Source organism: Erythrolamprus reginae, chromosome 8, assembly GCF_031021105.1.
Source record: "Erythrolamprus reginae isolate rEryReg1 chromosome 8, rEryReg1.hap1, whole genome shotgun sequence".
Taxonomy (NCBI): domain Eukaryota; kingdom Metazoa; phylum Chordata; class Lepidosauria; order Squamata; family Dipsadidae; genus Erythrolamprus; species Erythrolamprus reginae.
In genome coordinates, this window is record NC_091957.1 from 10,004,518 (window position 1) to 10,029,650 (window position 25,133).

At 43.8% G+C, this 25,133-nt stretch overlaps 4 protein-coding genes across 7 annotated transcripts in view; 3 read left to right on the forward strand and 1 right to left on the reverse strand.

Annotated features, from left to right (window-relative positions):
• SLC25A25 (solute carrier family 25 member 25) overlaps window positions 1-14,016 on the reverse strand; it is a 59,408-nt gene extending 45,392 nt beyond the window's left edge. The window contains exon 1 of the mRNA XM_070758809.1: window positions 13,600-14,016. Within this exon, the coding sequence (XP_070614910.1) occupies window positions 13,600-13,869 (270 nt within the window). The 5' untranslated portion in view covers window positions 13,870-14,016. The remainder of the gene's footprint in view (window positions 1-13,599) is intronic.
• ST6GALNAC4 (ST6 N-acetylgalactosaminide alpha-2,6-sialyltransferase 4) overlaps window positions 1-25,133 on the forward strand; it is a 683,294-nt gene that overhangs the window by 532,240 nt on the left and 125,921 nt on the right. The window lies entirely within an intron of this gene.
• The window catches only part of ST6GALNAC6 (ST6 N-acetylgalactosaminide alpha-2,6-sialyltransferase 6), a 490,277-nt gene that overhangs the window by 317,132 nt on the left and 148,012 nt on the right, over window positions 1-25,133 (forward strand). The gene's annotated exons all lie outside the window — the stretch shown is intronic.
• On the forward strand, window positions 14,075-21,551 carry NAIF1 (nuclear apoptosis inducing factor 1). 4 transcript variants are annotated; one of them, XM_070758817.1, is made up of 3 exons: window positions 14,075-14,544; window positions 16,459-17,029; window positions 20,827-21,551. In XM_070758817.1, exons 2-3 carry the CDS (start codon window positions 16,522-16,524, stop codon window positions 21,291-21,293), a joined length of 975 nt encoding a protein of 324 aa, XP_070614918.1. In that variant the 5' UTR covers window positions 14,075-14,544; window positions 16,459-16,521; the 3' UTR covers window positions 21,294-21,551. The 4 variants fall into 4 exon arrangements, with proteins under 4 accessions (XP_070614918.1, XP_070614920.1, XP_070614921.1 ...); XM_070758819.1 differs by having other exon boundaries at window positions 14,136-14,535; XM_070758820.1 differs by lacking the exon at window positions 14,075-14,544 and adding an exon at window positions 14,572-15,046.

Sequence of the window (25,133 nt, forward strand, 5' to 3'; positions counted from 1 at the left end):
AATATATGATGGAATGGTCGCAGGAACTGGGCATGGCTGGTCTAGTGAAGGGAAGGACCAGGGGAGACAGGATAGCAGCCTTCCAATACTTCAGGGGCTGCCCCAGAGAGAAGGGGCTCCAAAGCTATTCTCCAAAGCACCTGACAAGGGAAAATGGATGGAAACCGAACAAGAAGAGATTCAACCTGGAAATAAAGATAGATTTTCTGACAATGAGAGCAATTAACCCATGGAATGGAAGTTTGCCTTCAGAAATTGTGGGAGCTTCATCTCTGGAAGCTTTCAAGAGATACTGGACTGTCCTCTGTCAGCAATTGGTGTAGGGCAGCGGTCCCCAAACTACGGCCCGCGGGCCACATGCAGCCCACTGAGGCCATTTATCTGGCCCGCCAGTGAATGACAAGAGCACAGGGAAAAGAGAGAGAGAAAGAAAGAAAAGGGAAAGAGAGGGAGGGAAGGAAAAGTGGAGAGGAATGAAGGAGGGAAGGAAGGAAGGAAAGAAGGAAGAATGAAATGGATGGAGGGACAGAGGAAGGAAGGACTGTTTTTTGGGGGGGGTAATTTTTTTTAAAATTTTTCTCTCAACATACATTCAAACACAGTGTACCATCTAATTTTCCATGAATAAAATGTGGTATTTTGTTAGTAACGAATATCAATCATCAAAAAAGTTGCAAAAGGTTTTTTTTTTCTAATTTTGTCATCCAGTTACATTCATTTTCTTTTAAGTAAATTCCCTCCTTAATGTTCCTTCAAAAAGTGCAACACCAATTATATTTCTAACTTATTAACCATTATGCCAAAGTGCTTCCTTCTTTCTTTATACATTTTTCATAAGCCAAGATAACCTTGTATAGCCAATAAGACGTTAACAAAAGAAAATTAAAAACAAAACATAAACATATATGAATTTCAGACCTTCTCCCCCCTCTAAATAGTACATTCCCATTTTGTTTTTTACTTTAAAACAAGGTATGTGCAGTGTGCATAGGGATTTGTTCATAGTTTTTTTTTATAGTCCGGCCCTCCAACAGTCCAAGGGACAGTGAACTGGCCCCCTGTGTAAAAAGTTTGGGGACCCCTGGTGTAGGGTCTCCTGCTTGAATGGGGGTTGGACTAGATGACCTACAAGCTCCCTTCCAACTCTATTTTGATTGATTGAATCAACCAAACATAGAAGGAGAAATTTCCTGGCAATGAGAACCATCAACCAATGGAACAGACGTTGCCTTCGGAAGTTGTGGGAGCTTCGCCCCTGGAGGTTTTCAAGAAGAGACTGGGTTGCCCCCTGTCAGAAATGGTGTAGGGTCTCAAGCTTGGGCTGGGGATTGGACTAGATCAGTGTTTTTCAACCAGTGTGCTGTGAGACATGGTCAGGTGTGCCGCCAAGCTCAGAGAGAAAGAAAGAGAGAAAGAAAGAAAGAAAGAGAGAGAGAGAAAGAGAGAGAGAAAACAAGAGAGAGAAAGAGAGAGAGAGCAAGAGAGGGAGGGAAGGAGAGAGAGAGAAAGACATAGAGGGAGGTAGGGAGGGAGAGAGAAAGAGAGCAAAAAAGAGAGGAAGGAAGGAAGAAGAAAGAGGGATGGAGAGAGAGAAAGAGGAAGGAAGGAAGGAAGGGAAAGAGGGAGGGAGAAAGAAATAGAGTGAAGGGGAGGAAGAGAGAGAGAGAGAGAATTTTTTTGTCCAAACTTTTTAGCCCCCCCCCCCCCCCCGCTCAATGTGCCCCAGGGTTTCGTAAATGTGAAAAATGTGCCGCAGCTCAAAAAAAGGTTGAAAATCACTGGACTAGATGACCTTCAAGTTCCCTTCTAACCCTGTTAAAAGCATTCAGATGGGTCCCTCCACTCCATTAGGCAACTGAGAAAGGTTAAAAAGGCCATATGGAGAAACTTTTTTTAAAAAACCCAACAATTTCAGCAGACCTGAAGAAATCTACTGAGCTCAGAGGCTTCGGGTTCTTTAACATAATTTGGGAAACTGCAATTGAGGGATTTATGTATTTTCACACATTGGTCAACTTGGACGGAGAAGCAAGATGACTATGGGGCAACGCAGGGAAATATATTTCCTCCTCCTTAAGGAAGGGTTGAGCCAAGTTCTTTTAAAAAAACAACCAGCAGGAAGTTCCTCTTGGGCACTGTCCCCTTTCAGAAATAGACTTTATGAATTTCCAGCATTACACAAGTGGGCAGCCACCATTGCTATTCTTGACCTTGTTGTGGTTAGCTCTAGCCCTGCTCTTGCCCCAAGGACTGCGGATGTGGGGGAGGCATCCACATGCTGCAGGCCTGTTTTGACCCCGGTGGAATCTGCTGATGAAGGCTCCTCTGACCAAGAAGACATGAGTGACAGGGAGGAGGAGAGTGGGGCAGACAGCTCAGAAGGAGATCAAGTATCTACGTATCTCCTCCTTGGATTCAGAACAAGAGTTAATGATACAGCCACGCATGCGGAGAGCGATGCATAGGCAGCAACAACTGAGAAAATGAGTCCACCTGTGGTTGGGTGGGGCTGTGGTAATCAGTGAGGCTGCTATAAATAGCAGCCTGTGGGTTTGGCCATTGTGGAGGATTATCTGATCCTTGTGTTTCGTGACTGCTTTACTGACTTTGACCTTTTGTGTGCTGATTTTTCTCCGCTTTGAAACTAAACCAGAGCAAAGTGTGTTTCACTTTGTGAAAGAAGAAGGACTGTGAATTGCCTCACAGCTGCAAGCTAAGTATCACAGAACTGATAAGGGACTTGTACCAATTACCAGTTTGTTTGGAGACGAGTGCTCTTTGCTATACCAAAAGAGGGCTTGGTTTAAGTGAATTTTCAATATAAAGAACATTGTTTTGAATTTTCAAACGTGTGTGTGTCTGAAATTTGTACCTGTGAATTTTTGGGAGGGTTCTACCCGAGAGCCCGACAGAACAGACCTTATGGTTCAAAATCCACCTTTGGTTGCATTTGTGAAGCATTAACGTGACGTGGGAGGACCTCGTTGGATTGTGGAGGAGAAAAAAAGAGAGAGAAGAGAAACATCAGGGAGCCGAGGCTGTTTTTCAACTCAAAAGTGGAAACGCCAGCCTTGTTCCCACCATGGAAGAAGAGGAAGATGGTAGAATGACCCATTCACATAGACCTGGGGGAAGATGGAGAAGAAGAAAGTGCCAAAAAACCCAACACAGTTCTAGGCTGCATTAACAGAGGGATAGAATCAAGATCACCCAAAATGTTAATACCACTTTCTAAGGCCTTGGTAAGGCCGCACTTGGAATACAGCATTCAGTTTTGGTCGCCACAATGCTAAAAGGATGCTGACATTCTAGAAAAAGTGCAGAGAAGAGCGACAAAGAGGATTAGGGGACTGGAAGTTAAAACACATGAAGAATGGTTGCAGGAACTGGGCATGGCTAGTTTAATGAAAAGAAGAACCAAGGGAGAAATGATAGCAGTCTTCCAATATCTTAGGAGTTGCCACAAAGAAGAGGGAGTCAACCTATTCTCCAAAGCACCTGAGGGTAGAACAAGAAGCAATGGGTGGAAACTAAACAAGGAGGGAAGCAGCTTAGAACTAAGGAGAAATTTCCTGACAGTTAGAACAATTAATCCGTGGAACAACTTGCCTCCAGAAGTTGTGAATCCTCCAACACTGGAAGTTGGATAACCATTTCTCTGAAATGGTACAGGCACAAGTGAAATCCAACAGGTTCTGGAGAACCTGGTAGAGGAAATTTTGAGTAGTTTGGAGAATCTGCCAATACCACCTCTGGCTAGGCCCACAGTGGGGAGGGAATGGGGATTTTACAGTGCCCTTCCTCTGCCACGCCCACTAAGCCACGCCCACAGAATTTCATCCCTGGGTAAAGAGTTTCCTGCCTGAGCAGGGGGTTGGACTAGAAGACCTCAAAGGTCCCTTCCAACTCTATAATTCCAATTCCAGTTCTAGTCTATTCTGTATATTGAATTGTATATTGCATATTCCAGTGATTCTTAACCTGGGGGTTGGGACCTCTTTGGGGGAGGAATGACCGTTGCACAGGAGTGAAGACAAATTTCCCCCAGTTTTAAGAACTAAAGCTTCTATTCTGGCGCTTTGGAACATATTTTTACAATCCAACCAATCGGGTGTTTACAGTGGAGGTGGCCTTCTGACCTTCCTGCCAATCGGCTTAAAGCTCTGTTGGGAGAATTGGTGCTAGAGTTATGGTTGGGGGTCACCACAACATGAGGAATTGTATTAAGGGTTCGCAGCATTAAAAGGGTGGATAACCACTGGATATTGTACATTCTATTGCTTAGGTTTTTATGAGTTCCAGAACACCAGGATAGGAAGGTCAAAGGACAATCTTAAAAAAAAAAAGGTGGGGATTTTCCCAATAGAAGATGGACTGTGTGAATGTGAGAAAGGACAATCCATGCCATCATTTATGCCATGGTGCATACAATGTCCACCACGTATGGAGGAAGAGCTCACGCCAAGGAGAGAAAATACTGTCGATGCGGCTTGATAGCGAATATATGTCACTTAATTTTAATTTATTGCACATACCTTTTTTTATTAACCTGAGCTACAATGCAATGACCTATTTTATACCTGCTTTCATTGCTCTGGGTGGAAGGTCTATAGCTTGTGGGTGGTTCTGACCCAAATAAAGGAAGAGGGAGAAACCAAGGTTAGAGCAAGAAAATGTAATACAAAAACGGATCTGTAACACATTCGTTTTTGGTTAGCTTTCTAAAATGGCAACGCCGCACAATTCCTCCATTGTGTTAAACCTCTCTTGAAAGCAACACAAACTTTCTCTTGGATCTGCATTCTTTTACTATGTAGCTTTATTCGCAAACAAAATGCAAAAAGTATTCACTCTCCATTCAAACAAACATCCAAAAAATGATTCAAAAAGTATTGCCCGCCCATATACAACAGGAAATAATCCGGATGACTAAAATCAGAATGAAAAAAAACCCATTTAAAATAACGGTTTGGTTAATTTTTACATTGTTATAATATCGTTATAATAATAGAGTTTGGTTTTTTCTATGATTATTTTGCTTTTCTTTCTCTTTTTTTCTTTCCCTTCCTTTTCTGAATTACAAATTTCCTTTCTTATTGTTTGTCGTTGATAAACCCTTCTTTTTTCTTTTTTGTAAGGGTTTTGGAGAATATATTAGAAGGAGGAGTAGACACTATGGCATACCTGAATTACTTAAGGAGAGGGATATTAATTCAATAAGGTTTAAAGGAAATTAAGTTTGAATCCGATTAGATGAAAATTAGATATCTAGATGACAAAATTAGAGGTCAAGCTTGGCTCTTCTATGACATGTGGACTTGAACTCCCAGAATTCCCAAGCTAGCATGATTGGCTCAGGAATTCTGGGAGCTGAAGTCCACAAATCATAGAAGAGCCAAGTTTGCCTACCCCTGGTCTAGACAGTTCTGGAAATAACTCAAAAGGCCACCACAAGTTGCCAAGAGATACAAACGCCTCCGCTCTTGGTTTTCAGGTACAAAGGTTGAGGCTGGGAGCCAGAAATAAACCTCGGCTCTCGTGACCAGCGCAGATTTGCACAGCCATCAGTGGCATTGTGAAATATTTAAACATTTCACTCAAGAGCCTGCAATATTCCAAAGTGCCCGATGTGTTAGCTAAAAGATGAAATACCAGATTCAAAAGTCCTCAGCGTGGACGTTTCCCTATCTGACTTAACTTGCAGATAACCCTATGTATGTTATTGATACGTTTTAAGGTGTATTGATGTGCATGTGGAAACTGGGGAGAATTTTTTTTTAAAAAAAACTTACAAAATGAAAATAATTCTGCCAAATTTCTGGTCAGTCCAAGACTCCAGAGGCGGGACGTCTCAGAATGGTCCTCGGTCTATTGGACAGATGAGAAGGAGTAGAAGAATTCAGAGGAGAGGGAAGAGAAGTTATGTCAGCCCTGCGGGAGAAAAGATGAAAAGCTAGAGCAAGTTGTCAGAGAAAGGAGAGATGAAAGAAAGCATGACAGGCGAAGAAGAAGAAGAAGAAGATGCCCCTTGATATGACAGGCATGCTTGCAAAGACAAATTTAGCGACACCAAGAGGTGTCAGAAGCAGAAAGCTCAAATACAGAAGCAGAGCTTTTTATGTACCGGGCTAACTTTGATCTCTTTTAAAGCAAAGTAAAAAGGCATTTGTAACGCCAAAGGATGCATCCACCAGGCAGCCAAAGTAAACATTCCCATGACAAGCAAGCCGAAGCCCGTTTAAACAAAGCTTGTGGAAATCACAGCCATCCCTACGTGTAGCTAACACAAACGTTCACTGCCATATTGTAAGCACAAGCATGCCAGGCTGTTCTATGATTGTTCCCACTGTCAGAAAATTCCTCCTTACTTCCAGGTTGAATCTCTCCTTGATCAGTTTCCATCCATTATTCTTAGTTTGGCCTTCAGGTGCTTTGGAAAATAGCTTGACCCCTCCCTCCTTTCTGTGGCAGCCCCTCAAATATTGGAAGACTGCTACCCTGTCTCCCCTTCTCTTCGCTAGACTTTTGAAGAAGAATCTTCTTGGATGGGAAAAGAGAAATAAAAATACAGTGTTCCCTCGATTTCCGCGGGGGATGAATAAGACACTTAGTGATCCTGATACATTTATAAACATAATTATTTATTAACAATAATTATTTCTTTTGTTATTTATTTGCAAAAATTATTAGTTTGGCGATGACATATGACGTCATTGGGTGGGAAAAACCGTGGTATGGGGAAAAACCTGCGAAGTATTTTTTAATTAATATTTTTTGAAAAACCGTGGTATAGGCTATTCGCAAAGTTCGAACCCGCGAAAATCGAGGGAACACTGTAAACAGAAAGTCCAGTTGCCTCTTGAAAAAAGCACCACCTTTGGGTTTCCCTGGGAGTATTTGCCCTCCAAAAATTATATTAAGAGCAACCCATGGATGATTTCGGGAAAGAAATGACTGCTCCAACCCGGGTATATCAGATTTCAAATCTCCAAATCGTATTTGAAGACAAGGCAGAAGTGCCACCGTGGACTCACAAAAGATTACATATTCTTGGCAGGAAGAAGGATGTTATTTGCCCTGCGTGCCCGCCACGGTGGTGTTTAAGCTGCTCTCTGCAGCCGCTCCGGTGTTAACAGAAGAGGAAGCAAGGGCTGTCAGTCAGGAATGAAAATTCCCCATGACAAAGTTTGGCGTAGAATCAGAGGGCAGTCAAGCCTAAATATAAATCCCCCAGGGAACTTGCTTTTGTTTAGCTTTATTTTTTTTAAAAATACTGTGCTATTTTAATTGCTTTCTTCTTTTTTATAAACCAGCCAAGAATGCAAACAAAAGCAATACGTAGAGATTGAATTCACGGGAGGGGGAAAAAAAAAACCAGAACACTTATTACTCACCACATACCAGATTATATTATATGCTAAAATGGAGATCTCTCGCCCTAAGTATTTTCCCCTACTTCAATCTAGTCCAGGAGTCAGTAACCTGTGGCTCTGGAGCTGCATGGGGCTCTTTCATCCCTCTGCTGCGGCTCCCTGTTGCCAGTCAGCTCCACAATTTATAGAGCTTTAGATAGAGGAAAAAGAACGCCACGCTAGGAGGAGATTCGATGGTGGGGAAATCGGACTTCTGATTGGAAGAGGAGAAACGATGCCACGCTAGGAGGAGACTCTATAGTGGGGAAATTGGATTCCCAATCGGCAGAGGAAAAATGATGCCACACTAGGAGAAGACTCTATGGCGGGGGAACCGGACTTCTGATTGGAAGAGGAAAAATGATGCCATGCTAGGAGGAGACTCTATGGTGGGGAAATCGGACTTCCAATTGGCAGAGAAATGATGCCACGCTAGAAGAAGACTCTATGACGGTGGAAGTGGACTTCTGATTGACAGAGGAAAAATGATGCCATACTAGGAGGAGACTCTATGGTGGAGGAAACTCAGAATTGAATTTGGGGGGGGGGGTCTGTTTAGGTCCTTTGTGGTTCTTTGAGTGTTTTAAGGTTGCCGACCCCTGATCTAGTGCGTCATTGGTGCAATTTTCAAGTAAAACGTGTGTTTTTATATGGGGTAGCCGAAGAAAAATTTAACGTCAGAAATGAAGGTTCTTGGTTTTAATGCAACCAGCAGTTCAGCTCTAGCTCCTCCATGGAACCAATATAGCAGTGATGGCAAACCTTTTTTTCCTTGGATGCCGAAAAGGTGTGGGTGCACGCTATCGCACATGCGCAAGTGCCCAGCCATAATTCAATGCCTGGGGAGGATGAAAACAGCTTCCCCTGCCCCTTGGAGGCCAGAAACGGCCTTTTACACAAATTCTGGTGGGCCCGGTAGGCTCATGTTTCGCCTTCTCCAGGCTCCAAAGGCTTCCCTAGAGCTGGAGGAAGGTAAAAACGTCCTCCCAGAGCCTCTGTGTGAGCCAAAAATCAACTGGCCAGCACACACATGCGCACTGGAGCTGAGCTAGGGCAACAGTTTGTGTGCCAATAGATATGGCTCCGCGTGCCACCTGTGGCACCCGTGCCATAGGGTCGCCATCACTGCACTATAGCAATCCTTTAACTTACAACAGTTTAATTCAGTGACCCCGACTCCACCTGTCGCTGTCCTATCTGATGAGTCAACACAAAGGTTAACAGCACAGCTAATTGTCCAAAACCAACATGGGCGCACAAATTTAGCCTGTTTGACAAGGGCCGAGACTTGTGGCCAAGACTTATCAGATGCCAAAGCAAGCGTATCGACACTACGGCAAACAAAAGGAAGGATTGAAGAGGGCCTTTATTTATATACAGGACCAGATATGTGCTTACCTACCAGTACAGGTAGTCCTCGACTTATAACTTATTCGCTTAATGACTGTCTGAAGTTACAACAGCTCCGAAAACAGTGACTTGTGACCAGTTCCCACCATTACAACCACTGCATCTCCCTTATGAAACCAGGTTGCAATGCCTTGGTCTCTTTTTTTTAATTTAATATTCGTATTGATTTTTTAAAATATGAGCACACACACACAACATAAAACAAGTGCTTTGTGAGTAGTGCCCGCCACCTGATAAGCATTCACACCCCACCACCAAACCGGGGGTGTTTCTTGTATATACCATGGTCTCTTCAGCCTTGAAAGACGGCGTTTAAGGGGTGACTTGATCGAAATGTATAAAATCATGCACGGGATAGAAAAGCAGCTTCTGTTAGAGGATGTTCCCTCTTGGAAAAGATATTTTTGAGAGCGCCTATGAAGGCTTTTAGTGGGGTGGGTAGAAGACGAGCAGGAAAAGGCTTTGGTGAACACATAGCAAGTGGTCCAATGTGACCTATTTATGCGAGGGAAATCACCATCACCACCACCTTCTATCTCTCTTCTATCTATTCTATCTACAGCTGGGTTTTGTTAATCTAACAGAAATGGCTAATCATTTATCTGGCCGTTTTTGCAAAAATCTACGCACGGCACGAAGCACAAACCTAGTTCACAATGTTAACTTGGTGAGAGGAATAGTTGCTAAGATTCTGGGGTTGTTTTTTTTTTTTTTTAATTTCAGGTTTACGCAGTTGGGAAGTTGTTGTTAGTTGCCAAGTTGTGCCCAACCCATTGTGAACCCATTGACAATGTTCCTTTGGGCCTTCTTTCCAGGGAAGTAGGTGATGCCGATGCTCACAAGGCTAAAGCTTCCCTATCAGCTTTTATTTGCATTAACCCAAACATAACTGATTATGAATCACATCATGAGGAAGGAGGCACAAAGCCAACTGCTGCTTATTTAACGCTAGTGATGTACGTGCATTTAATAGAGTAATCAATGGATTAAGATACACGCCTCCATGGACTTTACGATTGCCATTATATTTTATGTGTTTAAGAAGAAAAATTAAAAAAATAGGAAATTAAGGGAAGGAAAAGGAATGGAGGAAAGTGGGGTGTGAGATGCAAGGGGAATAAAAAAAAAACAAAGAAGAGGTAAGAGTCAGAAGACAATCCCTTTTTCTTGTTTTTCTTTTCTTTCCTCTTTGTATGACAAATTGAGGATGGAAAAATAAAACTAAACAAAGGACTGTGCAAAGTGTGGATGAAAGCAAATGTACTGACAAACCCTGTAAGGTAGTCCAGGCAAGAATCCAAAACCACAGGTGTGAACACTATCTACGTTGGCCCGTTCAAGCCTGGAAACGAGGTTGACATGCCCTAAATTTCCCATCTCAGCTCGCTCTAGGCATTCTTGGCAGAAACCTTTTTAGTAAATTTCAGGCACCTCTATTTTTTTCTCTCTCTTAAGCTGTAAACCTTTTCAGGCATTTGAGAGGGCGGGGGAGAGGAACATAGAAACAGAAAAAGGCAGAAAAAGGCCTCATGGTCCATCTGGTCTGCCCTTATACTATTTCCTGTATTTTATCTTACAATGGATATATGTTTATGCCAGGCATGTTTAAATTCAGTTACTGTGGATTTACCAACCACGTCTGCTGGAGGTTTGTTCCAAGGATCTACTACTCTTTCAGTGAAATAATATTTTCTGACCTTGCTTTTGATCTTTCCCCCAATTTCAGGAAGATATCTGAAATTGTACAAGACTAGAATAGAATAAGCTGGAAGGGACCACGAAGGTCTTGTAGCCAAGCCCCCTGCTCAAGCAGGAGAACCCATACCAATTTAGATAAGGGACTGTCTAGACACCTGGTTGCCAATGTGGGGCTCACACCCCACAGGGGGACAATTTCATTTTTAATGGGAGGGATTGGAACCTTGTTTAAACCTACTTATCAACCTTTTAGGCTTCCTCCGTGTGAGTAGTTCACTTTTTCAATAATAAGAATTATATGTCCGGGGGGGTGGGGGGAGGCCTCAGGATTTTAGAGATGCTTAGGTTGGACACGGCCAAAAGAAGTTTGGGAACCACTGGTCTAAACTCTTCTTAAAAACATTCAGTGATGGGGCACCCATGATTTCGGGAGACAAGCTGGTTAATTGTCGTAGAAGAGAGCAACCAATGTGATAAGGGGACTGGAGGCTAAAACATATGGTGAACAGTTGCAGGAACTGGACATGGCTAATCTAGTGAAGAGAAGGACCAGGAAAGATAGCAGTCTTCCAATATCTCAAGGGCTGCCAGAAAGAAGAGGGAATCAAGCTATTCTTCAAACCACCCAAAAGGCAGGACAAGAAGCAATGGGTGGAAACTAATCAAGGATAGAAGCAACTTAGAATTAAGGAGAAATTTCCTGAGAGTTAGAACAACTAATCTGTGGAACAATTTGCCTCCAGAAGTGATAACTGCTATATGATAGCAGTCTCCCAATATTTGAGGGGCCGCCTCAGAGAGGAGGGGGTCAAGCTATTCTCCAAAGCACCCAAAGATTTATTTATTTATTTTATTTATTATTTAGATTTGTATGCCGCCCCTCTCCGCAGACTTGATAGGACAAGAAGCAATGAATGGAAACTAACCAAGGAAAGTTCCAACCCAGAAATAAGGAGACATTTCCTGATGGTGAGAACAATCAACCCACGGAAAAGAAGCTACCTTCAGATGTTGTATGAATCATCAATGTGGCATGTTTTCTCGTGATATATCTTACATGCCCACACCAGTGATAAAAACCCTCCACAAAAGCCATCCCATGAACTTACTAACTTTACTGTCACCTTAAATGTACACTAGTCAGCATATATTAAAATGAAATTTCCGTGCATACAGCTCTCAAAGGATCCCCACCTCCAAGATACACTACGTGAACGTGACAAAATAGTGCTTATACCCACATATATGACACAGGGAAACAACGCAGTCTAGTTCAGATGCATACGGGTATGTGGTGAGAAAAACAAATCGGGCATAGGGAACAAAACTCTTACAGTTTTGCTAGAAATAAACAGAGTACCCAAATACAGACAATCCTCAACTTACAACCAGAACGGAGGCCCCCCTCCCAAATTTATATTGCTATGTGAGACATTTGTGAGCTTTGTCCCATTTTATGACCTTTCTCACCATGCTTCAAGCAAATCGCTGCGATTATCAAATTAGTCACACAGTTGTTAAGCGAATCCAGCACACACACCCATTGGTTTTGCTTGTGGGAAGGTAGCAAAAGGGGATCAGATGACCCTGCGAACATCATTAGAGCTGGGGTGGCACAGCAGTTAAGAGTGCAGAACTGCAGGCCACTACAGCTAACTGCTAGCTGTAGTTCAGCAGTTCAAATCTCACCACTGGCTCAAGGTTGACTCAGCCTTCCTTGCTTCCGAGGTGGGTCAAATGAGGACCCAGATTGTTGGGGGCAAGAGGCTGATTCTGTAAATCGCTTAGAGAGGGCTGTGAAAGCACCGCAAAGCGGCATACAAGTCTAAATGCTATTAAGTGTCATCCCAATGTAAATCACGTGACCACGCCTCGGCAGTTGCAAGTCTGAAAAAATGGAGCCCCTTTTTTTGGCAGCGCCGTCCTAACTCAGAACGGTCACTAAATGAATGGTAGTAAGACTGCCTGCAGACGATCAGCAAACCACAGGAAAAAAAATCTATGAACCAGGATAATTCAAAGAAAAAGGCAGCCGTGTGCAAAAAGCAGGATAAGTGAGCCCATCCAGGAAGGAATTCAACTGTATGAGGAACATATCACCTCAGGATTCGACTACTGCAATGCTCTCTACATGGGTCTACCTTTGAAGAGTGTTCGGAAACTACATATCGTGCAGAATGCAACCACGCAAGTGGTCATGGGCCTTCCTAGATATGCGTCTTCGGGGACCTCTCGCAAGGTCTTCGTCACGGCTGTTTGGATCTCTTCTATGGATGAAAAACGGGTTCCTTTCAGGGCTAGGAACAAAAAGAAGTCTGCTGGGGTGACGTCAGGACTATAGTGGAGGGCAGCGTTGGCACCTGGTGTTTGGCCAGGAATTCATGGACTCGTAGCACGTTTTTCGTGCATAGAAGAGATCCAATCAGCTGCGACGAAAATTTTGCAAGAGGTCCCCGAAGACACCTTCCAGGGCGCATACCAGTCATGGCAGAGTCGCTGGAAAAAATGTGCAGAGGCCCAAGGACAGTACTTTGAAGAATTTTAAGTGTTTGTGCAAATCTGTTCCATAAATTACTTTAAAAAAATAATTGCATTACTTTTGGAACGCCCCCTATATGTAATGTTTTTGCTGAATTTTGAAAAGGGAGACTAGGATATAATAATAATAATTTAATAATAATTTATTCGATTTGTATGCCGCCCCTCTCCGAAGACTCTCCAAAGATATTTTTTAAAATTATTATTATTATTAATTAAATTTGTATGCCGCCCTTCTCCGAAGACTCAATACAAAAACAATGCGTACAACAAATCTAATTAATTAAAAACGACAAGCTAAAATCCCAATATATTAAAATCAGTCAACCAATCCAATCACAACCATACATCACATTTAATAGACAGGGGGTATGTATGCATGTATGTATGTATAAATTACAGTAATTAAATATTCAGCAAAAATATGATATATATACACACACGGATGTGCATATATACACATGCACATCCATACACATATACATAAGATGCTGACACGCGTGTTCGAGTCCACGTGCGGATCCCCACGGGGGCAACTCACCCGGAGGTCTCGCTCGGAGCGGTGGAGGCCGAGCCGCTCCAGCCCGACGGCCAGATCGTGGACGCAGAGGGCGCCGTCCCGGTTAATGTCCAGCTGGACGAAGAGGCTGTAGAGGCGCCGTTCGTGCTCGGCCAGCACCCGGGAAGCGGCCTCGCCGCCGGAGTAAGGGAAGGAAGCGGCGGAAGGGGACGGGGAGACCCCGCCGCACTGGCACAGGACGCCGTTCACGACCGCCGGGGAAGCCAGCGAACGCCGCGCGCCGGCCGGCATAACCGCCACACAAACACACACACGCACCGCCTCAGGCACCGCCTCCTCCTCAGCGGAACTGGCCGCCTGCCCAGCCGGAAGTGGCTTTCCTGAAGCCACGTCCCGCCTCCCTGAGGGCGCACCGCCTTCCGATTGCTCGACGGCGCCGCTTTCTATCCAGGTTGTCCAGTCCGGGGCGGTAGGAAATCTCGCGAGATGAAAGGATGGAAGAGCGGGAGGAAGAAACAAAATGTGTGGATTTGCTCCGCCTCTTCCTCCTCCTCCTTCTACGTCACGGGGAGGGCAGAGGCGGTGCGCAAGGCCCCCTGTTGGCCGACGGAAGAACGTCGAATCGGAATCCGAATAAGAACGGGCGGCGTTTATTAGGAAACGCCGTATGATGAAAACACTCTGGGCTTGACGGACAACGCTGCGAGCCAATCGGGCCCTTTGGTTCTTTCACCAATCGGCTTCAAGCTCTCCCGGATGACGGACCTTCCCGCCGCGGCTCTCCCAGCCAATCGCCGCCCCTCCGCGCGCGGCTGGGGCGCCCGGGAGGGCGGGCTCTGACCCCTGAATGGGCAAAGACCTGCGCCAATGAGAAGAAGGGGCACGAGGGGGCCGATTCTGGAAGCCATTACGCCACTGCCGCAAAGTAGAGGCTCTCTGCGGGGCGGGTGTCGCCGGGTACTTGGGGTACGCAATTTGCGTACCTTTCTTCGCCTGCTGGGAAAGGGGACGGCGGGAAGAGCGGAGGGGCCTAGAAATGGCGGGCTGGGCGGCGGGGGGAGAAGGGCGGCGCGGGGAGGTATCTAGTCCAGGCTGAGGGGCTTCTCTCCAACTAGGCCCAAAGCCTGAAGCCCCCTAACTGAGCCCCCCATAATTCCCCCTGACCCCCCTTTTTATTCCCATTTTGGGGGGATGTAACAAAATATTTAATTTATAAATTAGAATTACTTTTCCAATTCTGTCAGAATGTAAATGATATCAATTCCTTTCTCTTCCCTCTTCCTCAGAAATTCACCCCTGAAATGGAAGCCGCCAATTGCTCCCTAATTTCTAATTTCTTTTTCCCCATCCAAAAAATAATATTTATTTATTTATTATATTTATCAAACAAGTATAGAATTGTAGTTTATATTAACATAACGAAGTATAAAGAAGTGATAAAAAGGATAATAGGACAGAATGATGGACGGTAGGCACAATAGTGCGCTTATGCACGCCCCTTTATTTATAATATAATAATATTTATAATAATTATTGAGGCTTCTTTTTTCCTTCCTAAGAAGTTAAACCAAAAAGGAACTCATGAAGTGGAAATGATATCCCTGTAATGGAAGCACTCGTGTTTTTCCTCATTCCCTCCTCAAAAAGAATTTAAATTATTGATATTTGGGCTGCCTTCCTCGAGAATTAAATTAGAAATCAATTTATATTCTTTAATGTGTCCATTATAATGCTAGAAAGGGCCATTTTCCCACTCCTGCCCAAAAAAAAAAAAATCTAATTTACATATACAATAGAATTGATTGTTTTCATGCTTCAGAAATTACTGGGGATGGCCTTTATTTTTTTATTCCCTTTGATCCCCCTTCCCAAAGTCTACCTAAAGGTCTTTAAAGTTTCCATATAGCTGCCTATTTTAGAGGCCTCCAAATATCCCATTGGGAAAACCCTAATTTTCCTGTCTGCTTTATAGATGGCCCAATTCCAAAATGCCATTCTAAACCTCTTTTCTCTGACTCCCGTTTTGAAACCACCCTGATTTCTGGACTTCCAAGTCCAGAAATAACTAAATGAGATGCTCTCCTAGGTAAGTTTGTACAAAAGGACCACCTGAATAGGCTCGGAATCCATCACACACACTCCTCCTATTCGCCATTGCGTTCATCATCTCCTATTCCTCCTTTAAGTTCTTTACTTTCCTAAAACGCCACCCACCCTTCCCATGGTTCTCTTATTTTGGAAATCTTTCATTTAAAACAAAGTATTCTAACCTTGAGAGCTAACGTTTCCACAGCATTAACCCAAACACAGTCCGTACCTAGGTTTTGCTGTTTACCTTATAAATACAATTATGTATTATTTATTTATTATTTGGATTTATATGCTGCCCCACTCCCGGAGGACTCTGGGCGGCTTACAACCAAATACAAGATATAAATACCCCTTAAATATAAAATATAAGGCCCCCTAAAAATAGTGCAATATAAAACACCTTAAAAATTAAAATTTAACCCCTTAAAATTTTAAAAAAACCCAATTACTAATAGTATAAAATTTTTATACTTCAATACAGAGCTGGCTTTTTTATCATCCCTCTGGTTGAATTTTGCACCCATCTGCCCTTTTGGAAGATATGGGTATGATTGATTTTTAATGTAACCAGGGATGTTAGATAGCTTATGTAGTTTTAATTAATTGGATTTAGCTTATTGTATCCTACTGTTTCTTTTATATGCTGTAAGCCGCCCCGAGTCCTCAAAAAGGGGTAGGACATAAATCCAATAAATAAATAACAAAGCCTCTCTTCTTCCTTCCAAAATAGGGTGACTTGATCAAAATTAGATCTGTTTTTTTTTTAACACGACCCCGTTCTTTTTGCAGGCTCAGTCTCCAGGCTCAGACAACCCCCGCTGACCTGGCTTGTCCTCGAACCCTCACATAGCCATGTCGTCCCCTCCGGCCCCACCAGCTAAAAAACGGAAGATGAACTTCTCAGAACGGGAGGTGGAAATCATCGTAGAAGAACTGGAACGGAGCAAGCACCTGCTCATCAACCACTTTAACGCGGGCGTGCCTCTGACCGTCAAAGCCGCCGCTTGGCACAACATCCTGAGACGGGTCAATGCGGTGGCAACCTGCCGCCGGGAGCTGCCAGAAGTGAAGAAGAAGTGGTCAGACCTCAAGACGGAGGTGCGGCGCAAAGTCGCCCAGGTCAGAGCCGCTGTAGAAGATGGTGGCAACGACCAGGAAGGCGGTGGGGAAGTCCAAGAGGCTGAAGAAGATGCGACAGGGACGTCTACTGCTCCGGTAATTCTCACCCCCATGCAGCAACGCATCTGTAACCTTCTGGGGGAAGCCACCATCATCAGCTTGCCCGCAGGAAGCTGTACCACTACCCATACATCAGAAATACCCATTACAGCTGCTGCAACCACGGTCACCCTTACACAGAGTAAGTAACCTGTTCCTTCCTTTCCGCACACAAGCCATTGTTAGTCAGAGCCATTCAGATTAGTGAATGAGTTTGTTTGTTTATTTATTAGAATAGAATAGAATATTGGCCAAGAGTGATTGGACACACAAGGAATTCGTCTTTGGTGCATATGCTCTCAGTGTACATAAAAGAAAATATAGATTAGTTAAGAATCATGTGTTACAGCGCTTAATGATTGCCACAGGGGTCAAATAAACAATGAAGAAACAATATTAATAAAGATCTTAGGATACAAGATTTATTAGATTTCTATGCCGCCCTTCTCGAGACAACTCAGGGTGGCGTACAACATTATAAATGCAAAAATATGTCTAAAGAAATTTAAATTACATTAAAAAGAATTACACAAAATTACTAAACATGTTTTTAAAAACCCGATATACAGTCATACACATTCATCCAATTCAGTCATTCATAATATCGGCTGGAGACAATCTCAACACTCACGGCCTCCATGCCCGCCGGCAGAAGTAGGTCTTAAGAGCTTTATGAAAGGCCAAGAGGGAGGGGGCAGTACGTATCTCCGGAGGAAGTTTGTTTTTCTGCCTGGGGATGTGTGGACTTCAATAGGAGTGGTGTGGTGGCCTAGAGGTGGAGCTCCCACTTCACAATCTGGAGGCTGTGAGTTTGATCCTAGGTAGAGGCAGATATTTCTCTCTCTGGGCACAATGAGAATATATATCTTCTGAACAAAACTCTGCATTGGCAACAGAAGGGGCACCTGGCCATTAAAACACTCTGCTAGCTCCATTCAGTTGGCCAGACTCCACCCTGCAAGGATTATAGCAGTAGCAATAGTATTTAGACTTACATAGCGCTTCACAGTACTTTTACAGCCCTCTCTAAGCAGTTTACAGAATCAGACTCTTGCCCCCAACAATCTTGGTCCTCCTTTGACCCACCTCGGAAGGATGCCGCACGAATCCTAGCGACCGATTAGGTCCCACAGAGTTGGCCTTCTCCGGGTCCCGTCGACTAAACAATGTCGTTTGGCGGGGCCCAGGGGAAGAACCTTCTCTGTGGCGGCCCCGACCCTCTGGAACCAGCTCCCCCCTGAGATCAGAGTTGCTCCCACCCTCCTTGCCTTTCGCAAGCCCCTTAAAACCCACCTCTGCCCTCAGGCATGGGGGAACTGAGATAACTTCCCCAGGCCTATACTGTTTATGTATGGTATGTTGTGTGTATGTTTTCTTAAATTATGGGTTTTTAGTTTTAATTATTAGATTTGTATTGTACATTGTCTTTCTATTTCTGTTGTGAGCCGCCCCGAGTCTACGGAGAGGGGCGACATACAAATTTAATCAATAAATAAATAAAAATGGAAGGCTGAGTCAACCTTGAGCCAGTAACCACTACACCACCCCAGCTCTTTTATGGGGGTCATTAAATGAAGATGATGATTAAATGATGATGTGTGGATTCGGCTCCCGGATTTCTGGCTGGCTGGCGAAATCTGGAAGTTGAAATCCACCCATCTTCAAATTGCCGGGGTTAAACAAACACTGTTCCAGTGTTTTTTGGTTTAACATCCTGGTCTGAACCAGTTGCACACCGAGCCCCTGATGCAGAATTCAGGGAAAGAAAGCTTGCTTAGAATCTACCCGGTGTGCTTCTCAGCAGCAGGTAACCTGCCCCTTTAAAGGTCACGCCTGACTGCCTCAGATTGATTCCGCAAGCCTGCTCAGAACACTGCAATCTCATTTTGTCCTCGCCTGCCAGAGGAGGAGGAAAATGTAGGCATGGCATGCAAAAACAGGGTGGGGTTGAATGTAAATTTTTTTTAAAAAAACCACCCAAGCTCTCCTGGCTCACCTCCACCTACTGCTTTTATTAACCTTGCCAGGTGACTTAGTTGTGGGTTGTTGTTCGATAAAAACATTCTGTACTTGTTGTGTTCTTGACCCACTCCCTTCCTTGGAATGGATCCTCCGTGCCTTCTGCTCCTCCCACAAACCGAGACCTCTTTGGAGATTCCTTTCCATGGAAAGAAATAATTGCTCTGATAAACATAATAGCCCTAATTTCTCAGGAAACATCCTTTCCCTCTTAAGGTCATGCATAACGTCATATTGTTACCATTCAATAGGCTTTGTGCAATATCAGGTAGGTAACCACCCTGGGCAATTTATCAAGGTGTGAGACTGCAATACTGTCCTGTATTTATGGAGGACAAATAACGCTAGGTCCGTAATGTGACTCTTTTCAAAGCCCTAAAGGGGAAAAACCCGGAGGCTCCCACTTCCTTGCATCATGAGATCTATGAATCATATCTTCTTCTTTTTTAAATTAAGTGTGTTTTTGTTTTGTTAAAATGAGGACCCAGATTGTTGGGGGCAATGTGCTGATTCTGTAAACCACTTAGAGAGGGCTGTAAAAGCACTATGAAGTGGTATATAAGTCTAGATGCTGTTGCTATTATACACATCATTGTGTGAATAGTGTGGGTGTCTGGGTAGCGGATCAACTTATTCATAATTATTACATTCCATTTTCCTTATTCCATATTATTTACCCCTATCGTTTACACATAGAAACATAGGAGATTGGCAACAGAAAAAGACCCCATGGACCATCTAGTCTGCCCTTATACTATTTCCTATATTTTATCTTAGGATGAGTATCTGTTTATCCCAGGCATGTTTAAATTCAGTCACTGTACAGGGTTACCAGTGGCAGCTTGATCAGGCTGGATTTCGAAGCAACCAGGAAATCTATTTTCCCCCCTCCTCCCACGTCCTTTGCTGTGTGTAATACTTCAAGCTGTCTCCCCAGACCCTGTTCCTTTCTTTCCTTCACACCAACTGTGAACAGCGTGCAGACAGCATGAAAGAGGGGGGAAGAAGTCACCAGTGACTTAGCCACAATCGATCGGATTCACACAGTGCATGTCCTGTGCCAGAGATTACCAACAATCTAATCACTGATCGTTCCTCTTACCTCCTCCACTTCTTCTGACAAGACACAGAAGCTGATAAATATTCACCTATAAATAGCATTATTACCAAACTCTGTTAGCAGGCTGATAAAAAGAAACCATGTCGTTCTTATGACCACACACTGCACCTGTCTGATGTTTATTTAAGTTTAATTTGCTAGCCAGGGTAAACTGACCTCAAAATAACAAAAAATATATTTTTACAAGGTGGGAAACATAGCTGCCCCCTGCTTTTTTCTGGGCCTAGCTACTCGAAGGTGTTTCCCCATCTTTATTAGGATTGCAGCTAAAACTCGGTTTTTAGGATGCTTTAATTCCTGGGTTTAATTCTAAACTCGATGTTTAGGAGTCTTTAATTTCCAGATTTAATTCTAATCACGATTCTTAGGATGCTTTAATTCCAAGATTTAACTCTAATCTCAAAGTTTGGGATGCTTTAATTCCGATATTTAATCCTAATCTCAGTTTTTAGGATGCTTTAATGCCCGGATTTAACTCAAAACTCAAGTTTTAGAATGTTTTAATTCCCAGATTTAACTCTAATCTTGATTCTTAGGATGCTTTAATTGCCATGTTTAATTCTAATCTTGATTTTTAGGATGCTTTCATTCCCAGATTTAATTCTAATCTCGATTTTTAGGATGCTTTAATTCCTGGATTTAATTCTAAACTCAAATTTTAATATACTTAAAATTCCCGGATTTAATTCTAATCTTGATTTTTAGGAGGCTTTAAATTCCCAGATTTAATTCTGCCAATTCTGGGGACCCTTGGTTGAACGGGTCACGTGCAAACATCCCAGTTCTCCTTCTCTTCTCAGTTCCGGCAGAGATGACGTACCACAGTCTGGAAGACGGGGTGGTCGAGTACTGCACCACTGAAGCCCCCGTCACGACCGAAGCCCCCTTAGAGATGATCCCCCAGCAAGCCGAAGTATCCGCCAAGCCCCAGGAACTGAAAAACAGGATCGCCCTGAACTCCGCCAAGCTCCTGCAGGAACAGCGGGTGACCAACCTTCACGTCAAGGAGATCGCCCAGCACCTCGAGCAGCAGAACGACCTGCTGCAGAAGATACGCCACTCCCAGGAAGTGCAGGCCTGCGCGCAGGAACGCCAGGCCCAAGCCATGGAAGGCATGCAGGCCGCCCTCAACGCCCTCATCCAGATCATGCACCCCGCGATTAAGGACTTCCGGCGGTTTTTACAGGGCAACACCCCCGTCGGCCCTTCGGGGACCACCGATCCGAGCCAAGCGACTCAGAACGGACAGGACAGCCTCATTCAATGAATTTTTAAAAATAAAATCCCCTCTAAACCCAAGCTCGGCCCAGGAAGAGTCGGCGGGCGTCCTATTTTGTGCCAGCCAACGGATTTAAAAGCCAAAAACCCGCTCTGGATTACTTACTTAGCCAGCTCAACTCATGTCCCCTTCTTTTTTTAAATTGTTTTTTGCAGTTCCTTGACTCGGCTAGGAATAAACCATAACTTTGTATGTTTGGTTTTAAAGGAAAAAGATTGGGAAATAGATTTTTTATACAAACAGAAAGCAGTGTTTCTCTCTCTCTCCTTAAAAAAAAAATGGTCCAAGATTTGCTGTTTTCAGGATTCAGGTTTAGGAGAAAGAGAGGTGGATGGTCTCTCCCATCACACTTAAAAGAATTCTCCGAAGCGAAGTCCCAGCTCAGAGAAAGGAGACCAGGTTGACAAAGGCTGGACTCACTGGTAGCCAAGTAAGTGCGAATAATTGTAGACGCTATATGGAGGTCCTTGGATTTTGTGGCTGGGATGTGTTGATCATGGGATGGGGTATCTAAACACACACACCACTCCACTTTGATGATGCCTTGGGGCCAGCAAACCTGGGAAACAAAGAAATCAGGGGAATCGGCGGTTTGGGAAATATCAGAGAATTCGTGAAAAAAACCAGAACAAATGGGGGGGGGACACAAACTATTGAAATGTTTTAAAAAGTCAGGGGAAAATTGTAAAAAAAAACGGATCGTGCTGCCTGGCAGAGTCAAGCAAAAATTTATTTATTTTATTTATTTATTATTTAGATTTGTATGCCGCCCCTCTCCGCAGACTCGGGGCGGCTCACAACAAAGTGAAAACAATTTACAACAAATCTAAATTACTATTTAAAAATATTTAAAAGACCCCATTTTCTAAACACACATACATACAAACATACCATTCATAAATCGTATATGCCCGGGGGAGATGTCTCAGTTCCCCCATGCCTGACGACAAAGGTGGGTCTTAAGCAGCTTACGAAAGGCAAGGAGAGTAGGGGCAGTTCTAATCTCCGGGGGAAGTTGGTTCCAGAGGGTCGGGGCCACCACAGAGAAGGCTCTTCCCCTGGGGCCCGCGAACCGACATTGTTTAGTTGACGGGACCCGGAGAAGGCCCACTCTGTGAGACCTAATCGGTCGCTGGGATTCGTGCGGCAGCAGGCGGCCTCGGAGATATTCTGGTCCAGTGCCATGAAGGTCATAACCAACACTTTGAATTGTGACCGGAAGTTGATCGGCAACCAATGAGCATAACTGGCAACAACTTGCTTCCTCGACTACCGTTATTTCTCCACGGCTTAGCCGTTTGGTACGACGTCATCTATAACTGCGCCTTAACTAGATGGCAAGTTACAGGGAAATGTCAGGGAAATATCGGAATTTAAAAATGCTTTCCCCCTGGACACGCTGTACTAACACACATCCTGATCTGAAAGGACTGCCTTCAAGGTGACAATCACACTGTTGCTGCAAGCAATGATACAATGAAACTCAGTTTATTGAACAAGGCACAGTGTCTGAAGCTGGGGTGAAATATCCCCGGTTCGCTCGTGCTGTCAGTCATGGGGCAGCCAATCGCAAAGGGAGCGTGAGGCTCCGCCCACCTGCTTGGACGCCGCCATTTGGGTTCCTTTACCCTCTGCGCATGCTCAGAAGTCTTTGTGCATGTGCAGAGGGTAAAAGAATCCAAATGGTGGCATCCGGCTCCCTTTGCAAGCGGCTCTCCTACAAGCCACGTGAACATCATATTGTGAGTTAATGCAGTGTGCCCAGCCACAATTTTGCCTTTGTGGATGGATGCTCTTTGCATTTGGCTGTCACAGGTCTATAACAAAAGCTTTAAAAAATGCTGTTAACGTTTTTACACAGTATCTGAAGCTTAAAAGGAAACCGATTGACAGCAATAATTTGGATTTGCAAGAAAAAAATAGTCCAGAAGTCCTGTGTATACACTACTCAAAAAGAAATAAATGGAACACTTAAACAACACAATATAACTCCAAGTAAATCAAACTTTATTTTTTATTTATTTATTTATTTATTTTGTCCAATACACAATGAGGGTTTTAGCGCGTATATATCTATATTCACATAGTAAAATACATGATGGTTATAGAGGAGATACTCATAGTAAAATATATCTAAGAAAGAATAGAAAAGAAGATATAGTAACAGAACATATCAATGAAAGAATAGAAGAAGAGACATAGGAATAGAAGAAAGGTATAGGAGATATAGGAGAGCAATAGGGCAGGGGACGGAAGGCACTCTAGTGCACTAGTACTCGCCCCTTACTGACCTCTTAGGAATCTGGATAGGTCAACCGTAGATAATCTAAGGGTAAAGTTTTGGGGGTTTGGGGATGACACTATGGAGTCCAGTAATGAGTTCCACGCTTCGACAACTCGGTTACTGAAGTCATATTTTTTAGAGTCAAGTTTGGAGCGGGTTAATATTAAGTTTCAATCTGTTGTGTGCTCTTGTGTTGTTGTGGTTGAAGCTGAAGTAATCGCCGACAGGCAGGACGTTGCAGCATATGATCTTGTGGGCAATACTTAGATCTTGTTTAAGGCGTCTTAGTTCTAGACTTTCTAGGCCCAGGATTGAAAGTCTAGTCTCACTCCTTCACTCCTCGAGTGGAGGAGTGAAGGGCTCTTCTGTTGAAGTATCTTTGGACATTTTCAAGGGTGTAACTTCTGTGAAGTCAAACTGTCCACTTGGGAAGCAACACTGATTGACAATTTCACATGCTGTTGTGCACATTCCACTTTGTGCAGAACAAAGTATTCAGTGAGAATGTTTCATTCATTCAGATCTAGGACGTGTCCTTTGAGTGTTCCCTTTATTTTTCTGAGCAGTATATTTCTGGGTGTTTCTGTTACCTGCAGGGGGCATAATACCCTCACATTTCTACCTTTTAAAAACTTGTGTTAGGTAGAAAACCCTGGGGCTCCCCAGAGGAAAATAAATCTCAAAGGCCTTTAACTTTGCTCCGCCATCAGCCACGTAAGCTGTGACAAATGAACACTGCAGTGTCAGACCGACGGATAAGCAAGAAGCTGCATTCGTACTTCTGGTTCTTTTATTCTCACGTAGTCCGAACAAGGGGAAAAAGGAGCCTAAAGATTTATTGATTTATTGAACATTTTGGGGGGGATTGGCAGACTCTCTCCTGAAATAATTAGTTGAAAACAATGCCTCCAAGAGCAGACCCTGTGTCTTGCCTGACGTTTATGAGATCCCAATTCTCTTCTGTGATGATCTATATAGGAGTATAAAAATGTGCAGTGTCAGAATTTGGCCCGTTTTGCAAAGCCTGGCCTTTCTCTTTTGGCTTTGCAGCATAGTGTACTGTTGTAAGAGGGTAAAGTACAATAGGATTCTAAGTACCACTACAGAGTTGGGGAAAAGTGACCTTTCAAATGCGACTCGACTTTATAGCCTGTGCTTGTAGCAATTCACCACTTACTGTTCTGCCTCATCTCCTTCAGTTACTAATGGGGGGGGGGGGGGGGCAATCTAAAACAGTACAGTGGTACCTCATCTTACGAACGCCTCTTCTAATGAACTTTTCAAGATACGAACCCGGTGTTTAAGATTTTTTTGCCTCTTCTTCCGAACTATTTTCACCTTACGAACCCAAGCAGCTGCTGCTGGGATGAAGGGATTTCTTTTTTTCCCCTTTTTTGAAGAAAGAAAAGGGAGGGGCTGCTTGGAGTAGGAAACATTTTGCAGAGAACAACGTGCTTGCAAAGGCACTGAAAGGGTGTCTTTTGAAGAAAGAAAAGGGAGGAGGGAGGGGCAGCTTGGGGGAGGAAAATTTTTGCAGAGAACAA